At 39.0% G+C, this 26,253-nt stretch overlaps 1 protein-coding gene across 1 annotated transcript in view; it reads right to left on the bottom strand.

Moving 5' to 3' along the window:
• The window catches only part of THSD7A (thrombospondin type 1 domain containing 7A), a 305,592-nt gene that overhangs the window by 119,170 nt on the left and 160,169 nt on the right, over positions 1-26,253 (bottom strand). The window contains exons 5-6 of the mRNA XM_070424355.1: positions 12,019-12,174; positions 10,292-10,504 (exon numbers count right to left, since the gene is read on the bottom strand). Coding sequence (XP_070280456.1) covers positions 10,292-10,504; positions 12,019-12,174 — 369 coding nt within the window. The remainder of the gene's footprint in view (positions 1-10,291; positions 10,505-12,018; positions 12,175-26,253) is intronic.

Here is a 26,253-nt window from a genome sequence, read left to right on the forward strand (position 1 = left end):
ATACTTCCATCTCTCCTCCTGCCTTTAACATCATCAACTTTATGTGGTGACTCTGGACAGTTCCAGTGTCTCCTTTAGTTATTTCTGCACAAGTTCTTGGGTGTATTTTCTGTTGCTAGCCCAAATTAGGTCATATGTTCATCCTTAATGCAGTCACTATGGCTAGGTAGATGAGTTACAGCCTTGGAGGAGAAATGGGATCAATCTCAGCAAGCCTCGTGAATAGGTTTAGTTTAGGGGACACATGAATTTCTTAAAGAAAAATCTGAGGCACAGTAGATGAGAGAAGAGAATGAATGAATGTTGAGGAGGCAAGCAACATATAACTAATATATATATATATATATCTTTTAAATTTTTAAACAATTTAGCAATCCCTTTTGATCAAAAATTTATAATTTTAAGGTACAGGATAAAAGACTAAAAATTTTTATTAGTTAATTTTACTTACATTCTTCTCTATCCCCTTTAGCCCATTGGCCAAAATGAAAACTAAGAAAATGCACTGTATTAATCTTGTGGCTTTTCATACAACACTAGAGGCCCGGTGCACAAAAATTTGTGCACTGGGGAGGGGTCCCTCAGCCCAGCCTGTGCCCTCTCACAGTGTGGGATCCCTCAGGGGATGTCCACCTGCTGGCTTAGGCCCACTCCCCGGGGGATCGGGCCTAAGCTGGCAGTCAGACATCCCTCTGGCAGCCCGGGAGCCCTTGGGGGATGTCCACTTGCAAGCAGGGAGTAGGCATAAGCTGCAGTCGGACATCCTTAGTGCTGCTGAGGAGCGGGAGAGGCTCCCACCACCACCGCTGTACTGGCAGCCATCAGCCTGGCTTGTGGCAGAGCAGAGCTCCACCTGTGGGAGCACACTGATCACCAGGGGGCAGCTCCTGCATTGAGCGTCTGCCCCCTGGTGGTCAGTGTGTGTCATAGTGACCAGTCATTCCCAGTTTTTCTGCTGTCAGGGTCAATTTGCATATTACCCTTTTATTATATAGGATAGAGGCCTAGTGCACGGGTGGGGGCTGGCTGGTTTGCCCTGAAGGATCAGGATGGGGGTCCCGCTGGTGTGCCTGGCCAGCCTGGGTGAGGGGCTGATGGCTGTTTGCAGGCTGGTCAAGCCCCCCAGTGGGGACCATCATCCCATGGGGGTGTGGCCAGCCTGGGTGAGGGGCTGAGGGCCGTTTTCAGGCTGGCCACACCCCTTTCAGGGTGGGGGGACCCTACTGGGGTGCCTGGCCAGCCTTGGTGAGGGGCTGAGGGCTGTTTTCAGGCTGGCCACAGCCTCTTCAGCATGGGGGGTCCCGCTGGGGTGCCTGGCCACCTTGGGTGAGGGGCAGATGGCTGTTTGCAGGCTGCTCACACCCCCTTCAGGGTGGGGTTCCCCACTGGGGTTCCTGGCCAGCCTGGGTGAGGGGCTGATGGCCATTTTCAGGCTGGTCATGCCAGCGGGCTGGAAGCAGGTATCTGGGATTTATTTCTCTTCTATAATTGAAACTTTGTAGCCTTGAGCGAAACTTGGGTCGGCAGGGCAGGTGGGAAGCTTGGCTTCCTCCATTGCTGGGGCAACCTAAGCCTCCTGCTTGCTCCAGCTCCATGGAGGCTGCCATCTTTGTAATGGAGTGAGGGAGTGACAGAGTGATGGTTAATTTGCATATTACCCTTTTATTAGATAGGATGCCCTGTTTCAACAATAGGTGCCCCTAATATATAAGAAATCTCAGATTCAGAATCATAGCTAAATAGCATCTCCTCTATTACTTCCTAATGTGGATTACTGGTGAGTTTGGGGGAATTATTGGTGAGTTTTGGGGAAGATATATTTCCCTAGCTCCCACTTAATGCAGTCAAAGATTAATACAGATTTCTTTTCTCATTGTGTTTAATTGTCATTCCACAACAATATATCCTGATCTTATATAAATCAACTTAAGTCTTGTTTCTAGCTGTAGTCAGTGACTTATCTTCCTAAGAAAACTGCATGTTCCTGATATGACACACTCAGTGCAATAGTTAGGTCACACAAATAGAAAAATACACACTCATAATCTACTTTAAAATTAATAGCAATATGTTACAATAATTAATTTCATAAATTTGGTGAAACAATCTTAGTTCTCTTCAAAAGACATGACTAGAATAGTAATTTGAATCAATACAATGTGTCAAGTGAAAAAATGTAATTTAGATTTGTTTTGCTTGTGTAACATGTGAAAAAATGGTTCTATTATGAAATTTTACTGTTATATACTTATTTTATAGTAGTTAAGAGAACAGGAAGAATGCACTCATTTCTTTAAAGCTATATACACATTCTTTTAAAATAAGTTTATGAGGGTGTTATAGTAGAATATTTATGAGGATGTTATTTAATAAGGGCATTATAAAAATAAATGATAGACTGTAAATCATTTGATCAGTATGGGTAAGTAGTAAAATTCTTATTCTTAGTAAAATAAAAAAGAATGGTCTTTGTGCTTAGTTAACTTTTTCACTATTGAATTCATCACAGAAGAATGATAGTAACATGATTACTTAAACAGTATTTATTATGTGTCAGGCACAGTTCTTAGCACTGAACATATATTGACTCACTCATACTTCACAACAATATTATGAGTAGGTAATTTTACTATCCTTATTTCACAGATGAGGAAACTTAATCACAGAGAATTTAAATAACTTGCCAAAGAAAGTTATCTGAACCTAGACCCTGTGCTTCAATGACTGGGTTCCAGAAAATTGAATCTCAACAAAAAACAGTCTAATGATAAAAGCTTTGAGAGAAACCCTCCAGATTATAAGTTTTTATGTACATTCTGTTTATCTTTTTTTTCTCTTTATGCATATTCAGTAGCTCTTTTGCTCTGGTGCACTGGGACTTGAGGGTAATGGAATGTGAAGGTACTTTGAGATAGTAATAGAGTGTGCAATCTAGTGTCATGCTTTATCTGATATCTGGTAGGTAAAGCTTAAATTTTCAGTCAGTACAATAACACAAGTTTACTTAAGGAGAAATTGAGTAATTTCCTAAAAATATGTGATGTTTAGGGATAAGAGAAAGCAAGAAATTATTGATCAATCAGAAACTTACTGACAATCTGTTATGTAGAGCACAGTGCTAGGAAATATGTCTACAAAAATAAGTCATGAGCCTCACTCCATAGTAACTCCATAGAGGGCAGGATGGGTAACAGTAAAGGATAAATAACCAAGTTCTATAAAATATACAATGGTGTAATAAAGGAAAGAAAAAGCAATTGGTAAAATGGGCAAAATAATATCAGGGGAAACATTCTATGATTCCCCAGTGGCTTTGAACTTTATGCAAAAAGCAACAGGAAGCCAGCAAGAGATTTTAAGCAGCTAAATGGCATGATGATGAAGATAGGATTTATGGTGGGAGACCTGTGACCCCCCCAGAAAAGAAAACCTGATCCCAGTATACCAATATCTCTATTAACTAACTACCTCTGTTCCTCCCAAATAGTTTAATTCTTCTAAACTAGCACACACCCTTCCATTGTTGCAACCCTTACCAAAGCCTCATCTCTTCCCTGAGTTACAGCAATAGCCTCTTCATTTCTCTTCTCCTTTAATGTTTAGTCTCAACAAAGCAACATGAGTTATTCTTTAAAGAGACAACTCAGTTTTGGTCACTCGCCTGCTCAGACCTCCAATAGTTTTTATTGTATGATTTATTTTCCTTTTCCTCTCAAGAAAATCTATGATTAAAAGATAGCATTAAATTACTTATTTTGAAGTGCACAGGTAACTTATGACAAATTGCCTGTGGGAGAAAAACAGCTACTCTGAAAGTAACAGCTCAAAGTAAATATGTGAAAAAAGTAGCCACACCCCAATTTCTGTACCCAAAAACCAAATGCAGATTATGAGAAAGTGAACTTTAAGCATGACGGTATAATTGCATGAGAATTAGGGTAGCCTTGGATGTGGAGGAGTAAAAGCAATTGTGATCAGAAAATGGACTGCAGTAAATTAAATTCTTTGCCATAATTCTTTGTAACATCCTTCATCAAGAGGTACAGCTTATGTCCCGGCCCATTGTGATTTGCTTTGACCAATAGAAAGTGGCAGAAGTGACACTGTACAAGTTCAAGGGCCTGTCAGCTTCTGTTTTTGTCCTAATAAAGCAGTGCCTTGAAACAGCCATGTAAGAAAGCTGGTCTAAGGTGGGAGTCCTTATGGAGAAGCATCAACATACCGCAGCAGTCAGTCAGCACCAACTGCAAAATATGGGAAGGAGGCCACCTTGGACCTTCAGTCATAGTCCAACCTCTACAAGTGAGCCCAGGGAAAGCCTGAGCAGGAATTCTCATTGGTTTTGGGTGCAGCCAGTGAGTTTGGAGGTGGCTTGTTACCAGTAATAGTTAAATGACATAGGGCCTGAGAGGTGGGAAGAGAATCTAGAATCAATGAGGTCATGAGAGGACAAAGTCTGACAGGAGATAAGCAGAGTCACAAAAAGACAAGGGGCCCACTGATGTAAGAAATGAGGTACATCTGGGTTATTTTTGTTGTTTTCCTTTATTTTTCTTTCTTTTTTAATTGAATTTATTGGGGTGGCATTGGTTAATAAAATTATACAGGTTTCAGGTGTACAATTCTATAATATATCATCTGTATATTGTATAGTGTGTTTACCACTGCAAGTCAAATAAGTCTCCTTCCACCACCATTTATTCACCCTTTACCTTCTTCTACCTTTAAGTAGTTAAAATTAGTTATTAATTTTAATCATCAAACTCCTGCCCAATTTGACGGAAAGATGTGTTGTTTATCCCTACTGGTTTTTTACTGACCCAGCATTTGACCAACACTGATAAAGTGCAAGGCTGTTTTCTTTTATACTTGCCATCTGAAGTAGTAGTTAACACTTACTGGGAATTTATATCATTACTAGAGGCCCGGTGCATATAATTTGTGCACTCGGGGGGCGAGGGGAGAGATCCCTCAGCCTGGCCTGTGCCCACTCACAATCCAGGAGCCCTTGGGGGATGTCCGACTGATGGCTTAGGCCCACTCTGTGAAGAGTAGGCCTAAGCCGGCAGTCGGACATCCTTATTGCTGCTGTGGAGGTGGGAGAGGCTCCCGTTACCACCACTGCACTTGCCAGTCTTGAGCCTGGCTTCTGGCTGAGTGGTGCTCCCCCTGAGGGAGTGCACTGACCACCAGGAGGCAGCTCCTATGTTGAGTGTCTGCTCCCTGGTGGTCAAGGCATGTCATGGACACCAGTTGTTCTGCCGTTCGGTCAATTTGCATATTAGCCTTTTATTATATAGGATCATTAAGTGGTAAGTAAATTACTGGTTACTTAACTTTCATCTGAGGCTTCAGCTAAATCTATACTACTTTAAAAAAGAAAACTCTAAAATTCTATTTCTTTGCTAAGGCATTTTGCTATGCAAAAGAACATGGGCTCAATCCTGAGAGTTTACAAACCCAAAACAAACACACACAGAAGACAGATCACGGTATCTGATGTCAGATTTTTTAAGGCCAAAGTAAAATTGTGACTACTACAAACCAATAGTGAAAAATAACCCACTGCTTCAAATTAAAGAAAAATTTCATCTTTACAACAAATTAAATAGAGAATCTCAACTCAGTTATAGGAAACAAACTCCTGCCAACATTGTTAGATTATCCTAATTGTAAAGTAAGAGACCTTGGATTTAAGCATAATATCCAACCTAATTATATTCCAAACACATTAAGTAGCGGAGCATTCTACAGGAAGGAAACTTAGTTGATTTATTGCTTAAATTATGGAAAAACAACTCAGTTATAGGACGTATTTTTGCATTTAAAAGATCAGCTTTTTCATGTAATGGCTGTGTAATTGGTGTTAAGAAGCAGATTCCAGTTCCAGAGAGTGATTATGCTTCTGAAATTGCATTCTCATCTAGCTCTATACATATGAATTGACATTTTTATTTTGCTTCTTTGTTCCCCTTTGTCTTACCAGTTTCTCCTGGGAGTGCATCCTGAATAAACCCTGTGTATCCTAACCCTTGACCTGGCCTATGATTCTAGAAGAGTTTATGTATATCCTCGATCAATCAAAATATTGGTCTCAACAATAAACTTTGTAATTTCTCTCTTTCTATTCCTGGTGTTTTGCTCCCTCTCCTCTAATAACAGAGTTAGGTGTTAGGTTCCACACAAAAACCCAACCTATTGTCATTTGCACAACCTTCACTGGACAGTAGAACCATCCAGGAAGCTTTGTAAAAATGCGATTTTCAGGGACTTACCTTCATAGTTTGTAATTCACTGGGCCAATAGAGACAACTTAGAAATCTGATTTTATAGCACACCTTTAAGGAGATTCTGATACAGGGGGAACTAGGACACTCTTTACAAAAACAGATCTAGCCTCTCACACAATAAATTGAAAAATGTCTGCATATAATGAATTCACTTGCATATGGTAAGATATCTTATATCTATTTACATATGATTTATAAACATCTAATATTATCTCAAGTCCTTCTATCTGTACATGAGGAATTGGTTACTGGATGTTCTTATTAATCCAATACTTTCTAACCATAGTGATAGGACACAGTGGTGTGTTACAATCAGATTTTAGGTACATATAAAACATTGGTTGTTAATGACATTTAAAGTCAGTTACTGGTACTCTTAACCAATAAGTTAGAGTGATTTGCGGTTATCCATAAAATGATATTCCCCTTTATTTGAATTTTTATATGCTTTACCCAGTGGAAGAGGAGAGAGTTGAACCAGAGCCATAGTGCTTTAAGAACAGCATAATACACTTTGAGGGTCCTGGCCGGTCACTGCTCTTGCTACTGCACCATTAATAGCCATGTAAGGATGAACTGTTGTATCAATTTATTTCCATAGAAATGTAATTGTTTGGTTTCATAAAACTCTGTTAAGCATAAACAGGAGTCCTCTACATGAATGTCCCTATGTTAACTTTTACTAATGGGTAGAAAAAGAAGAAAAGTGGCATAGAAGTTGCAGGCATTTCAAAACTGCTGAGGTTCACTGATTTTCAAAAAAGTACCAAGACAAAATAACAAAACTATGGTTTTGAAATTGGCACAGAGAGGTGTCAGTACTCTGACACCTGAAATAGAGCACATGGTAATCAGATATGGATGGCATCATTTATTTTTTTCCACAGAGGGGAGGAAAATATGAAAACAATATTTGGTTACGGACTCCTTAAGAAATCAATAAGACAATAGATTTTCTTTTTCCCACTTTCAGCCTAATAGTATTGCTTAGTTTTGTCTCTAACCAACCGATTTGGGGTACAAAATACTCTTGCCTCACCAAATTTACACCTTCAACTGAAACAAGGGCAAATTTTGCAAAATCTAAAGTAGAGAAGATTTGGGTTTTCTCATTGATCCAATCCCGGCCCACCAACTACCACCAGACCTTTGGCGTAAGTAGTTCCTGTATTTGTGCTCAGAGATCTAAAATTGCTTTTCTGAGCATCTTTAAGTTGTGATATTTTTTTCTATTACACATAAAATGTTTCTGAGTTCTCTGAATTGCTTCTGTTATACTTCTCTACCTGCCAGAGAATTTACATAGGACTCCTGGGTGCTCTCACAACCCTTCCCCAATCCTACTCCTTAGAAGACACTGGAGAAATGAAAAAAATAAAAATAAAAAATAAACCAGCACCAGCAAATCTTAATGATCCCTGGAAGCACGGACAAGAATATTTCAGGAAAAAAAATAGATGTTTTAAATGTTTTAAGGTCATTAACAAGGTTGTAAATTTATGGGGAATGTGGGAGGTAAAAAAAAAAGTATTTTTATTATTTTCTGTATTCATAGACTCCAATTCTTCATTTCACTAGCTGAGCTTTAACTTAATTATAAAACAAAATCTATAGTTGCAGCCAGGCCTAGAGGTAGAGCCTGTACAACTAATCAACTTTAATTCCCTGGGTTCGATTTAATTATAAAACAACATTTGGTGCAGCTGCTAAACACTTACTAGGTGACCAACCACATGGTAACAATACTGGAGGAGTATTTACAGGGCTCCAGCTTTTGCTCTGCTTCTATCAGCTCAATTACAGTTCAATTATATAGAAATTTGAACAGCCTCTAGGATATACAATAACAGAGAATTTTCTTGATTTTATACATCCCTGTAGTTGAGCCAGTTAAAATATTGAGCTGCACTACAACTAATTAATGCCATGATGTAAAATTTAATGATGAAAGAGATGTCCTAATAAAGGACAATAATGACGAATCCAATATCCATAGTGTACATCTTACCATTTTTTATTCCTTCTTTCTGTGCAATAGATGAAGTGAAACCAGCTTATATGTACTGTGAGTTATCAGTTTGCCTTTTCAGTTATTACATACATCACTCTTCAATATAACCAGGCATAGCTAACTCATTCTTCTGCTTGTTCTTTCATGTTCCACAAGACAACTTAAGAGGTAAATATCTGTGTTACAAAATATTTTACCTGACAAAATTAGAATTAAGCACTGGTATTTTTTAAATAGCTAGTTCCTCTAGTATATTTAAGATATACCCAATTTGCACAAACATGCAGGAAGAGCACAGCAATAAGTGAGATCTGATTTTTCATCTGATAATATTTGGGCAAAAGTTTCACGGGCAATTAACTTTTCAGCTCAGCATTTTTTATTTTATTTTAGCTTGCCCAAATATACCACGTAGATGGGATCCGGTTCCTCCCCAGGTCTATAGGAGGATAAAAGAAAATTATTTCAATCGAGGGGAAAAATCAAGAAATGGTATCAGTAAAGGAGTTACCAATGATGATGCCAAAATAAATATGACCCTTACTGCTTCTACAGCAGCTCAGAAAGAAACACAGAGGGTGACATCGAATCCAAATGAGGATTTGAAGTGGGTGTATAAGTGCAACAGAATGTGTTTCTTCTGCTTTCTTTTTTCCTAGATGTGAATCTCCTTTTTTTAGGGCAGAACTGGGTAAAAAGCTAACGAGAGGCTGTATCCTAGTTAATTGTATCTACAGAGAAAAAACAGAAAAATAGATGACCTTCACTGCAAACTACCGATCAATGATCCCTTTCTTCACCTTCCAACCACAGGCGCTGGTGTGGATTTTACCTGGTGCTGTCCTGCTTGGCTACCTTGGACTCTGGACAAAGAAGACGCTGTACGTTTCAAAGTCGAAAGGCTAATTTCGCAGTGCTGACAGTGTCTGTCATTCTCTCACCCCAGAGACTATCTTTCTCTACTGAACAGTGACTGCCTCACAGGAGGAAGCAGTCCTGCATGCTGTAAGAAAATGGGATAGGAGGAATTATGATGGTTACCAGATGTCCCAGTGCCCCTGAGGGCGCCAGAATGCTTCCGCGTGTGCTGGAAACAGCATAAACTGTCAGACCACAGGTCCCTGGGGCGTGGGGCTCATGCTGCCCTGCTGTGCAGAGTCATAAGATTCGAGAGTGGGAAGGAGCCTTAGAGATGCTCTGAGCCGGGGGTTTTAAACGATGTCTGGGGAAGGTCTGTTTCCTAAGTGTGACCCAGGGATTGCTGGAGAGTAAGGGGATCTCCTTAAAACAGTAGCAGCACTCTTGGAAAGAATGTAAAATCTTATGTCAGGGCTAACAAGACAGGATATTTTATCAAACAAAACTCAGTTGTAAAAGTCCAAGGCAGCTCAGGAAAAGAACCGTGGAAAATCACCATCCCAGTGGCTGTCTGACATTCCCAGAGGGGAGGCCCTAGAGCTCAGAAGGTTGATGCAGGAACTCGAGGGTGAGATAGGCCCAGTGGCTCTGGAATCTGGAAATTAAATTCTATCACTAAGCTGTAATATCAGGATGTGAAATAAAGGCTTCTCAAGACAAGTCAACCAACCCTTATAACGCTTCTCATTTTCTTTGGGGGGAAAAATACCACTTAGGAAAATGTTACCTTCTCTCATTATTTTAAAATTTGGCAATTTAATACATTATTGGCCTAATGATGATTTAATTCTTAGTCTGTTTTACCTGTTTTCAAATGAAAAAAATACTGTGATTGTTCAAAGAACCTCTTTACTGCCACCATTAGGAAGGAAGGAAAGAGGGAGGGAGGGAAGGAGGGAGGGAGGGAGGGAGATGGAAGGAGCTAAGGAAAGAATGAAAGAAGCAGCAGCAATTTCTGTGTTTTTAAATGGAACCAATTATGATGAGAGAAGATGAGAGAGATTTTTATCACAGGGTAAAGCACAGGGTCAAACAGACAATCACAAAAGCAGGACAGATAGGTCTGTCTCACCATCACTGTTGATGCAGACAACCTCCTGAACTTGAGTGCCTGGACCACACTCTTTTCCATTGTCTGGTTCACAGTCTCCAAGCCTCACTGCTTTCCACTCGTAGCAGGATGGCTCCTCACAGGGAATGGCTTCCAGTAAGTGAGGGCAGCTCCCAGTGCCCACAGAGCCTCCAGTGGGCTCATTGGTAATGCGCCGCTTCCTTAGTTTGAAACCTGAATTATTGGGGAAGGAAAATATTTATTGTTACCATCGAGGGTTGAATATTGTAGAAGGCTGAAAAAAACCCAAAAAACCCTGAGTGAAAGGTGGATGAGATTAGGAGGTATAAATCATATCTGCTTTAATCACTGGTATATCCTCAAACTCTAGACCAGTGGTCGGCAAACTGCATCTCGGCAAACTGCGGCTCGAGAGCCACATACGGCTCTTTGGCCCCTTGAGTGTGGCTCTTCCACAAAATACCGACTTCTGCACATGGGCCACGAAGTTTCAATCGCACTGTACATGCGCGCCCGCACGTGGTATTGCAGGCTAATGTGAGTTTATTAATAATTCATTAAATATATAAATGAATGAATAAACATAATGGCCAAAGAGAAACTTTTGGTGTTAGCTTACTATAATAAAAATAAGGCAAGACATGCCATCTATCTCCCATCACATCCTCAAGGGCTGTAGGTAGGGGGAGGAAGAGAGAGAAAAAGAGAGATCTAGATTGATTTTGCTTGACTTAGAAAGTCTGCAGTTATAAAATATTCAAAGAAACAATGAAATATCAAGCTATTCAGAAATATTCATGACCAGACAAAAGTGCTATTAAAATTCTTCAATACTATCGCATGATTAAATCTGAAAAGGAACTTCTGATAAGTTGGACAGTCCCAGGAAATTGTCTCTTTGAGACTTAGTTGATTTTGAACTCCCTGGAAATTAGAATTAGGGATATAAACCATCTGGACTCTAATGAGTAGTCAAAGTCCTGCTCTGTGCCTTCGTAGCACCTAAGCGTTGCCTTCCTGACTATGTATAACAAAGTTCATGTCTGTTGCTATGTGAGCATGTTGGAATCGCTAGGACACTATCCTTTGAAAGAAAACGGGGAAATTATTTTCATTACCGGATCATGTTAAAATTATCCCACCATGCTTACCACATAACAAGCCACTGCATTTATTCTACTCTTCCTAGAAGTATCATTTGCATCATAAAATCAATAGCATTTTGTTTTTGTTTTTATCTTCAGAGTAATGAGTTCTGTTTACTGGGCACTAGCTACGGGTCAGGCACTGAATTAAGAGCTTTATGATTATTATTTCATTGAATCTTTAGAGGAAACTTGGGTGGCAGATATTATTACATCCCCCTCAAAGATAAAGGGACAAAGATTTAGATAAGTTAATTAACTTATCTAAACAATATAAGACTGAGTAGGTTTTCCAATCCAGGTCAGCCTGACACCACAGCTAATTATAACCACTGTGCAAAATTGCCTTAGACATTCTCCATCTGTTGTCTAAATTACCAAGTATCTTGCTTACTTCAATTTCAATCTTCTGGTACCATCACCAGACTAGGTTTATCCATCTTTTACAATCAATACTCTTTAGCCATTCTGGAAAATATCACAAATGAATAACTACAAGAGAAACAGAGTAACCTTTTTAAATAACTCATGGTTTGACGCAATTGATGAGAATTCCAAGTATGCCGTGTTAACATTACATACCTTTTTTGCCTTGCTGGTCATTACAGTTTTCATAAGTACAAGGTCCCCAAGCTGACCAAGGTGAAACCTCACATTCAATTGGACAGGGGATGTGGCACAGCTGTGTGGTGTTAGGAACAGGGCCGGTGCATAATTTCAAATCCACTGGTTTGGAGGCTGTTTGGAGAAAAATACAGAGATTCCTGAAGAATTAGACAAGTTGTTATGCTCAACAGCCTGATTGTTCTGCATGTATGGAGAAGGAAAATGCTTAAAGAAGTGCCAGCAAAACATTATTCCAATGCTTCTCAACTACGTCCTGAGAATAAAAGGAGAAGGAATGGAAAGCAGCAGGATGGTGTAGTACAAGGGGATGGGCTAGAAGTCTTGCAGATTGTTTGTTCACCAGCTTTACCACTAATTAGTCATGCAATTGATAATGCGGGGTCTAACTTTCCTAGGCAATAAAATAATCCTTAAGGTCAATTTAATCCCTAAAATTCTGCAGTTAGAGTCTAAGAAAGTGGCATCTACTTTAGAGGACTGAAATAATAGGAGGGAGACTGCGGCTTTACTACATATGGAAAAATATATATTGTGGCTTCTGGTGGAGCAGTCTCCCTTTCCTTTTGGTCCCAGAGAAGTAACTGGTGGATGTGATGAAGGAAGAGCTCATGCCACCAAATGGGGCATCTCTCTCGACCTCCAGCCACATGAATCACCAGATACTTTCCAGAACTTTTACTGCAAACATCATCTGCCTATGGGACTCAAATCTCAGAATTGCTAAGAAGGCTAATTTATAATTGTCTATGCTTGTTCCTAAGTTGGCCAATAAACTATGGATAAGTACTGCTTGCCCTTGCTTCTCTTCTATGATAATGTGTGCAGTTTGGCTATTATTTACAGCAAATGCATTTGACAGTTAGTGTAAATGACTAAGTGAGAAAGATATTTGCTACATATACAGCAAAAAAGAATCAAGTTTAGGTGTGTATTGTATCCTATATAGCTGTAGTTATTTTGTTGTAAACATTTTAAGAAATAAATGTCTTGGACACCATTTCCTTTAATAAAAGCTAAGTTCCTGTTTCTGTCTGATAATTTAGGACGCCCATACCTGTGGCACCAAGGATGGAAATAAAAGAGGTCTTAGATAATTCTCATTCTCTTTATGTAAAGAACTATCAAATTCCAATTGCATGGAATTGCATCTAGAAGCTCACAGAAATTAAAATAATTTAAGCTATATTGTCCTAATTTTTAAATAAAAGTACTAACTACATCAGCTTGTAGTTCAACCTCTAAGGCAAACTGTGGGTACTTTCTCATCACTCAGCTTCCTGCACTCACAGTAAAACTCACTCATCAATGCTACCTGAAGGCTCTTACATTACCACCTCTTCTGCCAATCTGACAAAAAAAAAACCACATAGGTAATGTTGATTCATTCACACTGGATAGCTATTGTTGTATTGGCTTTTGTGTTGTTTTTTGTTTGTTTGTTTTTTTTACAATCTAAGGGAAAACAGGTCAGTGCCCTTGACTAAACAGTTAGGTATTACATGTTTTAAAAATTCTTGTGGCACACCAGTGTGCCTCTAGTGGTAGAAAAATCGCTGGACTATCATTTAAATAATAATTGTGTCTACGTCTCCATTTTTTTTTCAGTTGACTAAAGGTAATTTTAAACATTATATTGTTTTGAAAATCATTATTATAATGGGAGTCCTTTATGCCTGTAACTGTGAGGACTGTTATAGAGCCTGAAAAATTTATTTTATATATAAGGTTGAAAACTAGGAGGGAAACGGGGTTTTATCAAGGGAACAGGTTAAAATATTGTGTTTCTAATTCCTGGCCATTTTCATTATGAGCATAATGTTAGCTTTCAGTGTATTTTGAATGAATCACATAGAATAATCAGTCACAGAAATCTTCTGGAGCTATTATGAGAGAAATGTGTTGAATAAAGGCTTGAGGAAGTACTGCTTAAAGCAAAATACTCTTGAGATCTTCCCAGCTGCTAAACTACTCAAGTCAACACTGAGATAATATAGTTCTTGAAAAATAACCTCCATTTTATAGATGTCTTTATAGAATAAATATAAAAGTTATTTCTTTAATCAAAGAAACACAGGAAGAGAGTACATATTTCTGTATGATTCTATTCCTTTGGTGATTTTCATTATAGGTTTTTCTTGTGAATAGGGCACATATTGATTAATGTAAATCGCAGATACTAGCTGAGCTCCTCAAAAACTATAAGTCAATTACGTTTTTTTGCAATTGCCTAAGGGTTATTTGGAATAAGTGTGATTCAATGAATGAGGTAAAGGACAGGCCCTGGAGACCTTGCTGAATTCCAGTTTAATTTGTGGATAAAATTCCTGTAGTTCTGTATTACATAATGTAGTGTTATTGCTGATCATATATTCTCAAAAACTAAGATTTGAATTTTCTAGAATAGCCTATTCATTATTCATTATAATTGTACTACCTAAGGAATTGTTCATCCAATACAGGCTCCAAAGAAATACGTTCGATTTTTTAAAAAGTCTTATTGTTGATCTCTTAAAAATAAAGGATAAATGTTATTGTTCTCATTGGACTTAAAGGGTATTCAATTATATTTACTTTGCATGCTTCATGGGGTTACAAAAGAATGTTTGAACTTTCCGAAACTGGCTAAACAAACAAAAAAATAAGACATGCATTTTTGCAGGTCCAAAATATGTTTGTACTCTTATGTTTATAGCATTACAAATGGGAAAAAAATCACTATAGGAAGCAAACTTAAGACTTCTTTACAGCAATGTGGCCAATGAGGCACTCTAAAAAATATATCATGTATAACCCCTAAGAACAGCTAATGTATTATTTTAAAATTTGAACATTTTCTTTTTTAAAATTCTTTGATTAATAACTTTATTAAGTTATTACATATGTGTCCTTATCCCCACATTACCCCCACACCCCACTCATGCCCTCACCCCCCTATTGTCTGTGTCCATTGGTTAGGCCTATATACTTGCATATAAGTCCTTTGGTTGATCTCTTCCCCTTCCCCCACCCTCCCCTACCTTCCCTCTGAGGTTTGACGGTCTGATCAATGCTTCTCTGTCTCTGGATCTGTTTTTGTTCATCAGTTTATGTTGTTCATTATATTCCATAAATGAATGAGATCATGTGAAATTTATCTTTCTCTGACTGGCTTATTTCACTTAGCATAATGCTCTCCAATTCCATCCATGCTGTTGCAAATGGTAAGAACTCCTTTTTTACCGCAGCATAGTATTCCATCGTGTAGATGTACCACCGTTTTTTAATCCACTCATCTACTGGTGGGCACTTAGGCTGTTTCCAAATCTTAGCTATGGTGAATTGTGCTGCTATGTCATAGGGGTGCATATATCCTTCCTGATTGGTATTTCTAGTTTCTTGGGATATATTCCTAGAAGTGGGATCACTGGGTCAAATGGGAGTTCCATTTTTAGTTTTTTGAGGAAACTCCATACTGTTCTCCACAGTGGCTGCACCAGTCTGCATTCCCACCAGCAGTGCACGAGGGTTCCTTTTTCTCCACATCCTCGCCAGCACTTGTCATTTGTTGATTTGTTGATGATAGCCATTCTGACAGGTGTGAGATGGTACTGCACTGTCATTTTGATTTGCATCTCTCGGATGATTAGTGACTTTGGGCATGTTTTCATATGTCTTTTGGCCTTTCTTCTGTCTTCTTTTGAAAAGTATATATTTAGGTCTGTTGCCCATTTTTTGATTGGGTTATCTTCCTTTTGTTAAGTTGTATGAGTTCCCTATAAATGTTGGAGATTAAAACCTTATTGGTGATAACATTTGCAAATATGTTCTCCCATGCAGTGGGCTTTCTCATTTTTTTGTTGATGGTTTCCTTTGCTATGCAAAAGCTTTTTATTTTGATGTAGTCCCATTTGTTTATTTTCTCCTTAGTTTCCATTGCCCTAGGAGTAGTACCAGTGAAGAAATTGCTTCGTCATATGTCTGAGAGTTTGCTGCTTGTGGATTCCTCTAGTATTTTTATGGTTTCCCATCTTATGTTTAAGTCCTTTATCCATTTTGAGTTTATTTTTGTGTATGGTGTAAGTTGGTGGTCTAGTTTCATTTTTTTGCATGTATCTGTCCAGTTTTCCCAACACCATTTATTGAAGAAGCTGTCTTGACTCCATTGTATGTTCATCCATCCTTTGTTGAATATTTATTGAGCATAGTGGTTTGGGTCGATTTCTGGGTTCTATATTCTATTCCATTGATCTATATGTCTGTTCTTGTGCCAGTACCAGGCTGTTTTGAGAACAGTGGCTTAGTAATACAGCTTGATATCTGGTGGTGAGATCCCACCTACTTTGTTCTTCTTTCTCAGGATTGCTGCAGCTATTCAGGGTCTTCTTTTATTTCAGATAAATTTTTGGAAAGTTCGTTCTAGGTCTGTGAAATATGCCATTGGTATTTTAATGGGGGAGTGCATTGAATCTATAGATTGCTTTGGGTAGTATGGACATCTTGATGATGAACATTTTCTTACATAATTGTAGGCTCACATAAAATTGTAACTTCACAGAGATTCTATATACCCTTTACTCAATTTCTCCCAATGTTAAGATCTTAAAAATATATTGCACAATGTCATAGCCAGAATATTGACATCAGTACAGTCTAGCTTCTCTCCAAAGTTCAGCGTCATCTAATGGCTTATTTACTATATAATGTGGAAGCGTTTTTCTGTTTCAAGCATGAGAATTAGGAAAAATCATATATCCGCTATCTTCCTGGAAGCAGAAGTCTATATATTATTATTTTTTAGAGCTTTAAAACTACTCTCTATGATACTATAGTAATATATATATATATATACTCTCTAATGTATACTGATCCGGTCATAGAACTTCTTTAATTATCAAGGGAAAAGGAAGGCATTTTTTAGACAGAAAATGAGAATTTTAACTATGAAAGGCTATATGACCTCTGATTACCCTTCACCAACCTACATATTATATAGTCTTGTATTTTTTTTCTCATTTAGTATTCATTTGGGTCTGGACCTTAACATTTTAAAGTAATCCCTTTATATAAATAGGATAAGAATGTGTAACTTCTGAGCCATTGGAAACAGTACAATAACAACAAAACTGTTGCAATAAAGTCAAACTAAGGGAAGAAATGAGGAACAAAAAAAAAACACACAAAACCAGAAAAAGTAGAACAAAGGGAATAAAATAAGATGGGAGAAATGAATGCAAAAGACTAACTTTAACTACTAAAAGCCAGAGATGATCAGACTAAATGAAAAAAATCAAATTTAAAATGACACACTAAATCCACTAGTTTTAAATAGTTTGTCAACGATTTAAAAATTTGATAATACCAAGTATGGGAGAAGATGTGAGAAACACTACTGGTAAAAACCTCAGTTATTTTAAACATTATTTTTAAAAATTGGAATTATCTCAAATGGTTGAAGATGTGCATAGTTCCAGGTATATAACCTGGAAAAACTATCAGACATTTACCTCAGGAACTATTTGTATGGACTATCATTGAAATATTGTTTATAAATGCAAATATCTAGAAACAACTCATGTCCAACAAAAAGGGAATGGGTATTAAACTATGGATGTCAGTACTATGTAATGTTATACAGATGTGGAAGTAAATGAGCTTGAGCACCTTCCTCAATATGGTGAAACCCACAAATATATCAAAGAATGAAGGAAGTCAGAGGATTCTATATACTAAAGTATACCATTGATATAAAGTTTTAAAAATCAAGCAGTATCATTCTGCTTTGGAATAAATACATAAGTCTAGGAATGAGGAGAGTGGCCACAACTGCCTGGGAACTGGCCTGAGTGCCAGCAAGGCCCTGTGTTTTCAGCAGTGGGCCTGGCCCTCAGAGCTATGCCTGGCTTTCTCCTATGCCTGGCTTTCTCCTGTTGGACATAAACAATTTCACAGACATGAAATCAGACAAGGTCATTCTGTGCTGTGATGGAGACAAAAAAGACTACTTCATAATTTGTCTAAGTCAAAACACGGTGAGAAGCACAAAAACTGTCAAAGAGTCCCCTCTCCCAGCTAACATGAATGAGTTCAGCTTCTTTACCAACTACAGCTTTGGTCCTCCTTTCATCTGACCTCCTTCCAATAAGGTGTATGAAGATGCCTGGTCACAGAGTTATCCTTCCTGCCTTAGGGCAAAGTGCACTTACTTGAACCTTCCTAAGCCCAAGTCCTATAAGAAGTCCTTGAGGGCACAGCTACTGAGACACCCAAGATGCCTGTGCTGTGCACTGCCCCTGCCTGCAATGAGGAATAAACCCGATTAGTTCAACTACAGATGTGTTCCTGGCAGTCTCTGGCTGAAGAGGAAGAACAAGTCAAGCACATAAAGAAAAGCAGGGAATGTTAAACATAAAATTTAGACTAGGAATTCCACTTGTGGACAGAGTAGGCTCTGATTTATTTACTAACAAATGCTTGTTGGTTTATACTGTGCTGGGCAATGTTATGATGTTCTATGTACTTAACATATATTAATTCATTTAATTCTTACAAAGTCCTTTGGGGTAGGTATTCAATTATCCCCTTTTGGTGGGGAGGGATAATTATCCCCAAATTGAAAAAACTAAGTATGTAGAGGTAAGTAACTTGCCCCAAGTCACACAGCTAGGAGAGTAAAGATTTTGGACTCACATCTACACAGTTTGGTTCCATAATCTTCAACTATACCTCAAACTAACTACGACTCCATGTGATCTTGGACGGACATGTGAAGGGGTGTCAATAATATGTAATGTCTATGTAAACAAAAAGATACACACACATGCAAATACATTTGATGTAGCTGAGAATGAGTTAAAATATAATTAATGGGGGTTATTAATATAGTGTATGCCACATTAACATAAGATAATGAGGCTATCAAGATAATTCAACATCAACCCTACTGACCTATCAGTGAAAATTATTCTGACTTTTGTGTTCCAGTTAAAAATGGAAACTACATTTTCATTCTACCAGATATCAAGAGTTAGCTGTCCAATCAAAGTGGGAGGTTCTGCACTTACATGATGATAATTATAGTAAATATTTATATTGAATTTATTTAATACATTCTTTTAATCCTCACAGCAATCTCATTAAGTAGGTACAACTGTATCCCAAATTTAAAGATGAGAAAACTGAAGCACAGAGAGATCAAGTAACTTGCCTAAGGTCACACAGCTAATTAGTGACAGTTGGGATTTAACTTCAGAAACCAAGCTGTTATCCACTCTACTATACTATGATAAGACAATCAATAAAAGCCACATTCTTCTCTCATGCCTTATAATTATACAATTGGTGGCTTAATTAGAACATGTACTAAATTTTAAGACAGTATTTGGTTATTGTTGTGTGTGTGTGTGTGTGTGTGTGTGTGTGTGTGTGTGTGTGTTGGGGAGTGCAGGGGATTGGTTGCAGCAATAACTGAATGTGACATTCATCTGAAAAATAAATACTCAGTATTTTAATAAGAAACAGTTTAGATTCTCATCTACTTTTAATATCAAATTTGTAAATGAATAATTTATGTTCTAGCACCTAAAAAAGATACCATTTATATTTTAACTATTTTTATCATGAAACTATACATCTAGATTTTCAGAATTATTTAAACCGAGATCTCATACCCAATCTACTTCAGATCTATTTGTAAAATGATAGGCCTTTTCTGTACTCATGCAAAAGATATATTAGGGTTCAAAGGTTGAGAGAAATGCAATATGTTTAATAATTTATTCATCCATTTAGCAAAACAGCTGAGCATTTTAGGCACTCAAAACTTCCTGATAATATATTCACTTCCACTGCCTTACCTGAAAATCTACCTTTTTCTTGAAATAGTATTTTTTTTCATTGAACAGACATTTGATTGCTAACTCACAATTACAAGAAGATTCTCTTGGATTTAAATCTTAATTTCTGTGTAGGCATTGAGCAAATGTTATCATTAAGCACAAGGTGCCTGATAACAAAGATATTCCAAAGACCTAAAGTAAAATCAGTTAAAAATGCTTTGCTACTCCTATTGTTCAGTTAGTTACAACAAACATTAAATGCCTACACTATTCAATGTCCTGCCCTGGTGTTAAGGATTATACGCCAAAGGGTATTATGGGACCAATGGCAATGGCAATGGTGATTTTGTTTTTATTTTATACCTTATTACAATGGTGTGGTAGCTTTTAAGGTATTTTTAGCCAAATTCATTTTAATTCCAAGCTTTTATTTGATGGTTTACACAACACCCCTTTTACATATCAGGTAGAGGAGCTATACATTCATTCCCAGGAATTGATGTCAAGCCCATAATAAAAGCCTTTATTTTGAAAATTAATTAAATTCTACATGTATCAGTAATTACTTGAAATTTTTTGAAAATGCTCTTGTACTCAAATTTATTCCCAGAAATTTCTTTTCTCTTGTCTTTCTCAGGCTGTTATATTTAATGGGAACATAAAACCCATCATGTTCTTTCTACAGGGTATTGTTTTCAAGACAATACACTTATTCTTTAATCAATTTTATAACCATATTTAAAACAATGATTGAGAATTAGCTTTCAGTATTTAATTTGCTTCAAAACTCACTGCCAGTCCTTTCTGGCTATGATTAACTCATTTTCGAGCTATTGTTTTTGATTAATCTTTTCTTCTTTTAACTCAGACATTATACACTTTATTTTGGAAGCACACATGCACAGTCCTGGAGTTCATTTTCTGCATCATAATTAATGTCTTTAGTACCCAACAGACTCATCACTGCTTCCGTGCAGTTCGTGAATTGATAGCCTGGCCAGTCATCCCAGGCCGTCCTGCTTGATGTCAGCTTGCTTCCTTCCACTTTGTGCTTGCTGCCTGCATAAACTCCTGAATTGTGCTGAGGTCACAAATCAAAGCATTTGACTGAGGTCACAAACCAGCTTTTAAGGTTTTCTTTTTTCTTCTTACATTAGACTATTTCAGAGCTAAGCTGTTTCAATGATCCCTGTGTTTGGAATTATGGTATTTTTACACAGGCCTCTTGATTTTTCTGGTTAGTCTTTTGGTTATAAGAAGTCTAGGTTTGCTCTATTTTGGTTTATAGTCAAGTGGGAGTTATACCAGATACATTTCATAATTTTGGATGAGGTTCTTCCCAAATATTCTTTTATGTCCAGATTAAATTCAAAAGAGAGCATTCCTCTTCCTTTTCTATATGAGTGTATATATATCTACACTAATAAAAGACAAACATGCAAATTGACCGTACCTTTGCTATGCCCTAAGCCACGCCCACCAGCCAATCAGAGTGACTATATGCAAATTAACCCAACCAAGATGGCGGCCGGCAGTCACGGAGCTGGAGCAAGCAGGAGGCTTGGTTGCCCCAATGATGGAGGAAGCCAAGCTTCCCAGTTGCCGTGTCGGGCTCTAAGCTCCACTCAAAGCAACAAAGTTTCAATTATAGAAGGTAAATAAACCCCAGATACCTGCTTTCAGCTGGCCGAGGCCACGAAGCTGGAGCGAGCAGGAGGCTTCCCTCCTGCCCGCCCTGGCCGGCTCTGAGCTCCTCTCAAGGCTACAAAGTTTCAATTATAGAAGGTAAATAAATCCCAGAATAAAAAAAAAAAGAAAAAAGGAGAGGCTGGGAGCTTCCATCGCCGGGGGGCTTGGCCAGCCTGAAAAAAGCCCTCAGCCCCTCACCCAGGCTGGCCAGGCACCCCAGTGGGGACCCTCACCCTGAAGGGGGTGTGACCAGCTGCAAAGACCCATCAGCTCCTCACCTAGGCTGGTCAGGCACCCCAGCGGGACCCCCACCCTGATACCGGACACCCTTTAGGGCAAACCAGCTGGCCCCCACCCATGCACGAGGGCTCTATCCTATATAATAAAAGGTTAATATGCAAACTGACCCTAACAGCAGAAAGACTGGGAATGACTGGTCACTATGACACACACTGACCACCAGGGGCAGACGCTCAATGTAGGAGCTGCACCCTGGTGGTCGGTGTGCTCCCACAGCGGGAGCTTTGCTCAGCCACGAGCCAGGCTGATGGCTGCCAGTACAGCGGTGGTGGTCAGAGCCTCTCCTGCCTCCTCAGCAGCGCTAAGAATGTCTGACTGTAGCTTAGGCCTGCTCCCCGCTGGCAAGTGGACATCCCCCGAGGTCTGCAGGGCTGCCAGAGGGATGTCTGACTGCCAGCTTGGGCCCAATCCCCTAGGGAGTGAGCCTAAGCCAGCAGGTGGACATCCTCCGAGGGGTCCCAGACTGCAAGAGGGCATAGGCCAGGCTTAGGGACCCTCCCGAGTGCACAAATTTTTATGCACCAGGCCTCCAGTGTGTGTGTGTGTGTGTGTGTGTGTGTGTGTGTGTATACACACACAGTAGAGGCCTGTTGCAGGAAGATTGCTGCAAGAATAGGGCTTCCTGCAGCTGGAGCGAAGCAGAGAAGGGAGTGAAACCCACTGAGGTGGACTTCGCTCCCACCTCCGCCGCCTCTACTTTGTTCACTTCTGCAGCGCTTCGCTTCCTTCTATGTTGTCTTCAGTCTTCGCTCCCAGCCAGTATATGCAAATTAACCGCCATCTTGGTTTGGTTAATTTGCATATAGTCGCTCTGACTGGCTGGTGGGCGTAGTGAAGGTATGGTTAATTAGCATCTTTGTCTTTTATTAGTGTAGATATATATTCTATATAATAAAAGGCTAATATGCAAATTGACCATACAGTGGAACGATCAGTCACTATGACATGCACTGACCACCAGGGGGCAGACACTCAACGCAGAAGCTGGCCCCTAGTGGTCAGTGCACTCCCACAGGGGAAGTGCCGCTCAGCCAGAAGCTGGGCTCATGGCTGGCAAGCGCAATGGCGGTGGCGGGAGCCTCTCCCATCTCCACGGCAGCGCTAAGGATATCCGACTGAGGGCTCCCAGACTGTAAGAGGATGCAGACTGGGCTGAGGGACTCCCTCCTCTATGCCCCGAGTGCATGAATTTTGTGCACTGGGCCTCTAGTGTGTGCTAGTTTTAACTTCTCAGTTACAGGTGCTGAGGAAATTGGTGGTGGGAAAGGAACTAGCACATGAACACTAATGCTAACACTTGTAAACAATACAGACTCCAAGGAAGCCATCTCCTCTCTATAAAGAACTCAGCCCACTGTGCAGCTGGTATGCCATCTGTTAGCAGAGTCAGGAGGGCACCCAGATATGGGCCTTGTCTTCAGCTTTTATTTGCCTTGAGTTTTGGTGCAAGGGAGAGTCCTGTCAGAATCCCTTCGTACTTCTCCCAGAAATTATGCTCAACCTTATAGCACTGTTCCTTTGCCTCAGTGCCCCCTTCCCTTCATTCTTATGTCAATATCGTCTTAGCAAATAGAAACTCTTCTAAGGGTCTACCCTGTGGATGGGCTCTCTCCTTGTTTCCAGAACTGATGCGGGCTTCCCTATTTGTATCTTCTGTTGGTCATTCTAGGGAATTACAGAGAGGTCCATATGCCTATGCTCACAGTGCCGCATTGCCCTGAAAACAACAATCCCCAGGTCTTGAAACGAATAACAGAACTGTGCTATCCTTTTAAGTATTTATAGGAACAAACATGCCAAATAACTTCTCTTGTTGACCCTGATTCATATAAGATAAGAACATTTAAAAATATGTGGGATTTCAAAATATACATCTTTGTAGCAATGCCAGTTATTGTCAGGATTTAAATTCCACAAACTGTATCGACAGCTTGATGGGGACATCACTCCCCTACTACCTGGCTGCACCATCTGTTGCAACATTGCAAACATGCAGTTTTGGAACAGGACGTTGTAGAACAGTCTATGTACAACACACACCGAAATCTTCCAGCAACCCTCCATTACGGACTCAAATTCTCATTTACAATGTCCCTACCTAGGAAAAGAGCATTAATAGATATTCTAAATTAAAATAAGCGGTTTGGAACCTGTATTTTTTCCACAACATAATGGCAGAGAACCTTACTCCAAATATAACTATTCTGACGACTACGTGTATTAGTCTGCTAGGGCTGCCGTAACAAAGGACCACAGCCTGGGTGGCTTCAACAACAGAAATATATTTTCTCACAGTTCTGGAGGCTGGAAGTCCAAGATCAAGGTGCCAGCAGGGTTGGTTTCTCTGAGGTCTCTCTGGCTGCCTTCTCACTGTGTCCTTACATGGCTTTTTCTCTATTCTTGCACATCTACTGTGTCTCTTCTCTTCTTATAAAGAAACCAGTCATATTGAATTAGAGCCTCACCTCATTTACCTCCACTATCTCTTTAAACTCTGTCTCTAAAATAAGTCACACTGAGGATTAGGGCATCAACATATTGATTTGGGAGAGGCAGGGAAGGACCACACAACTCAGTCTATAATATCAAACTTGAGGGAATACTGAAGAAATAATTTGTGAATAATGACTTAAGCATAGTCTGGTATGTGACCATATTCACTGGCATATTTTATCAACTTTTCCCTGTTCGTCTTCTAGAAAAATATATCTGAGCTAAATTTGCACTCACTCAAGTTTATCTGTAACAGATTGCTACCACTATCATGGTCTGACCATAGCTTATTTCTATAAGACTTTTTTTCTAAAATTTTCCATTCTTTTATCAAAATTTCTATTTATATAAGTGTAGAATCCCTTTTCCTGATCTTTTTTTAAAATATATTTTTATTGATTTTCACAGAGAGGAAGGGAGAGGGATAGAGAGTTAGAAACATTGATGAGAGAGAAACATCAGCTGCCTCCTGCACACCCCCTACTGGGGATGTGCCCGCAACCAAGGTACATGCCCTTGACCGGAATCAAACCTGGGACCTTTCAGTCCGCAGGCTGATGCTCTATCCACTGAGCCAAATCAGTTAGGGCCCTTTTCCTGATCTTAAATAACAGAGGAAAAAATTGCCAAAAGGTTTTAATTCCATTTTAAGTTGAATTTTTATTGTTATTGAACCCCTTACATTTTATCTCACAGATTTTAACTTTTAATCTCAGCTTTATATCTTTTATATTTATGTCTCTGTCAGCTTCTAGCCTATTGTAATCATTCAAAATCTTACCTTTATTATCTTTTGCATTTTAATGGCATTTTAAGTATCATATTTATTGCCTCATTACTTTTTCTCCAAATCTTTTTTTTTTTACAATTTAAAAACTTGACTCCTAATCACTCGTATTAAGTTTCCTATTCTCATATATTTTCAGGTTTTTTCCCTCTAGTCTGCAAAAAGTGAGAATCTACAGCAGTGCACATGGTGCGGGGTCTTCTTGCACTCTGCTGACCTTCTGTTTAACCCAAGAGCAACTCTTAGTGTTATTTAAAAAATGGAATGAACTTGTGCTGTGATATTATACATCATTCAAAGTTTAATGTAGAGCTACATGTTTTAAAATCCGTTAAGACTGACACAAAGAATTGCTGAATGTGAAGGGGAAAAAATGTCAGCATTACAACCCAAGCAAGGAGGAACTACAGGCAAGGGGTAGGGGGATGGGCTTTAAGCCTCTGGCTTCACCTTGATGAGGGACCAGGTGGCATACAACCCGTGAAGAGCTCTTAAGAGGATACTTAGAAGTGAATCCAAAACTAGGGATCTGGGCTCTATGGATTTTGCTTGGTTCTTGTGTTCTGATGTCAAGATGATTTGTCTCCGTTATTGATAGAGTCATCGATGAACCCTCTTGGCTATAGCTTTTTCAGCTCTTTTTCAGGTCAGGGGAAGTTTCCCAATGGGCTCAGTTGCATTTCAGTTTGGAGGCCACATTCATTTATAAAGACTGACATTAGGCCAGATGGCACTAAATAGATCTGAAAAGCCACAAATATGAGAAGGGAAGCTGGTCTTTCCTCAAGACTAAAGGCTTTGGTTCCACTGGACAAAGCTCTCTGGAGCTAAGGAAATGGAGGGGCTCCACAGACTCCCCCAGAAAGGAAATTTGGATATTATTCCGGGAGAAGGTAGATAACTGGGGCCTGGAGGATTTTCTCTTTTTCTAAGGTCTAAGCTATCATTATGGGAGCATCTTCTTCTCGCAGCACTATTGCTGAATTACATACATCTTGTTAAAGGAGAATTTATTCTAAAACATGGGCTCTACTCAGAATTATTGAAAATTTAGTATATGCCTGGCATGATTTAAGTTCAGTGCATGGATTCTCTCATTTAAAATGT

Source organism: Myotis yumanensis, unplaced genomic scaffold, assembly GCF_028538775.1.
Source record: "Myotis yumanensis isolate MYYU_CA2020_CCGP unplaced genomic scaffold, mMyoYum1.0.hap1 SCAF_9, whole genome shotgun sequence".
Classification (NCBI taxonomy): domain Eukaryota; kingdom Metazoa; phylum Chordata; class Mammalia; order Chiroptera; family Vespertilionidae; genus Myotis; species Myotis yumanensis.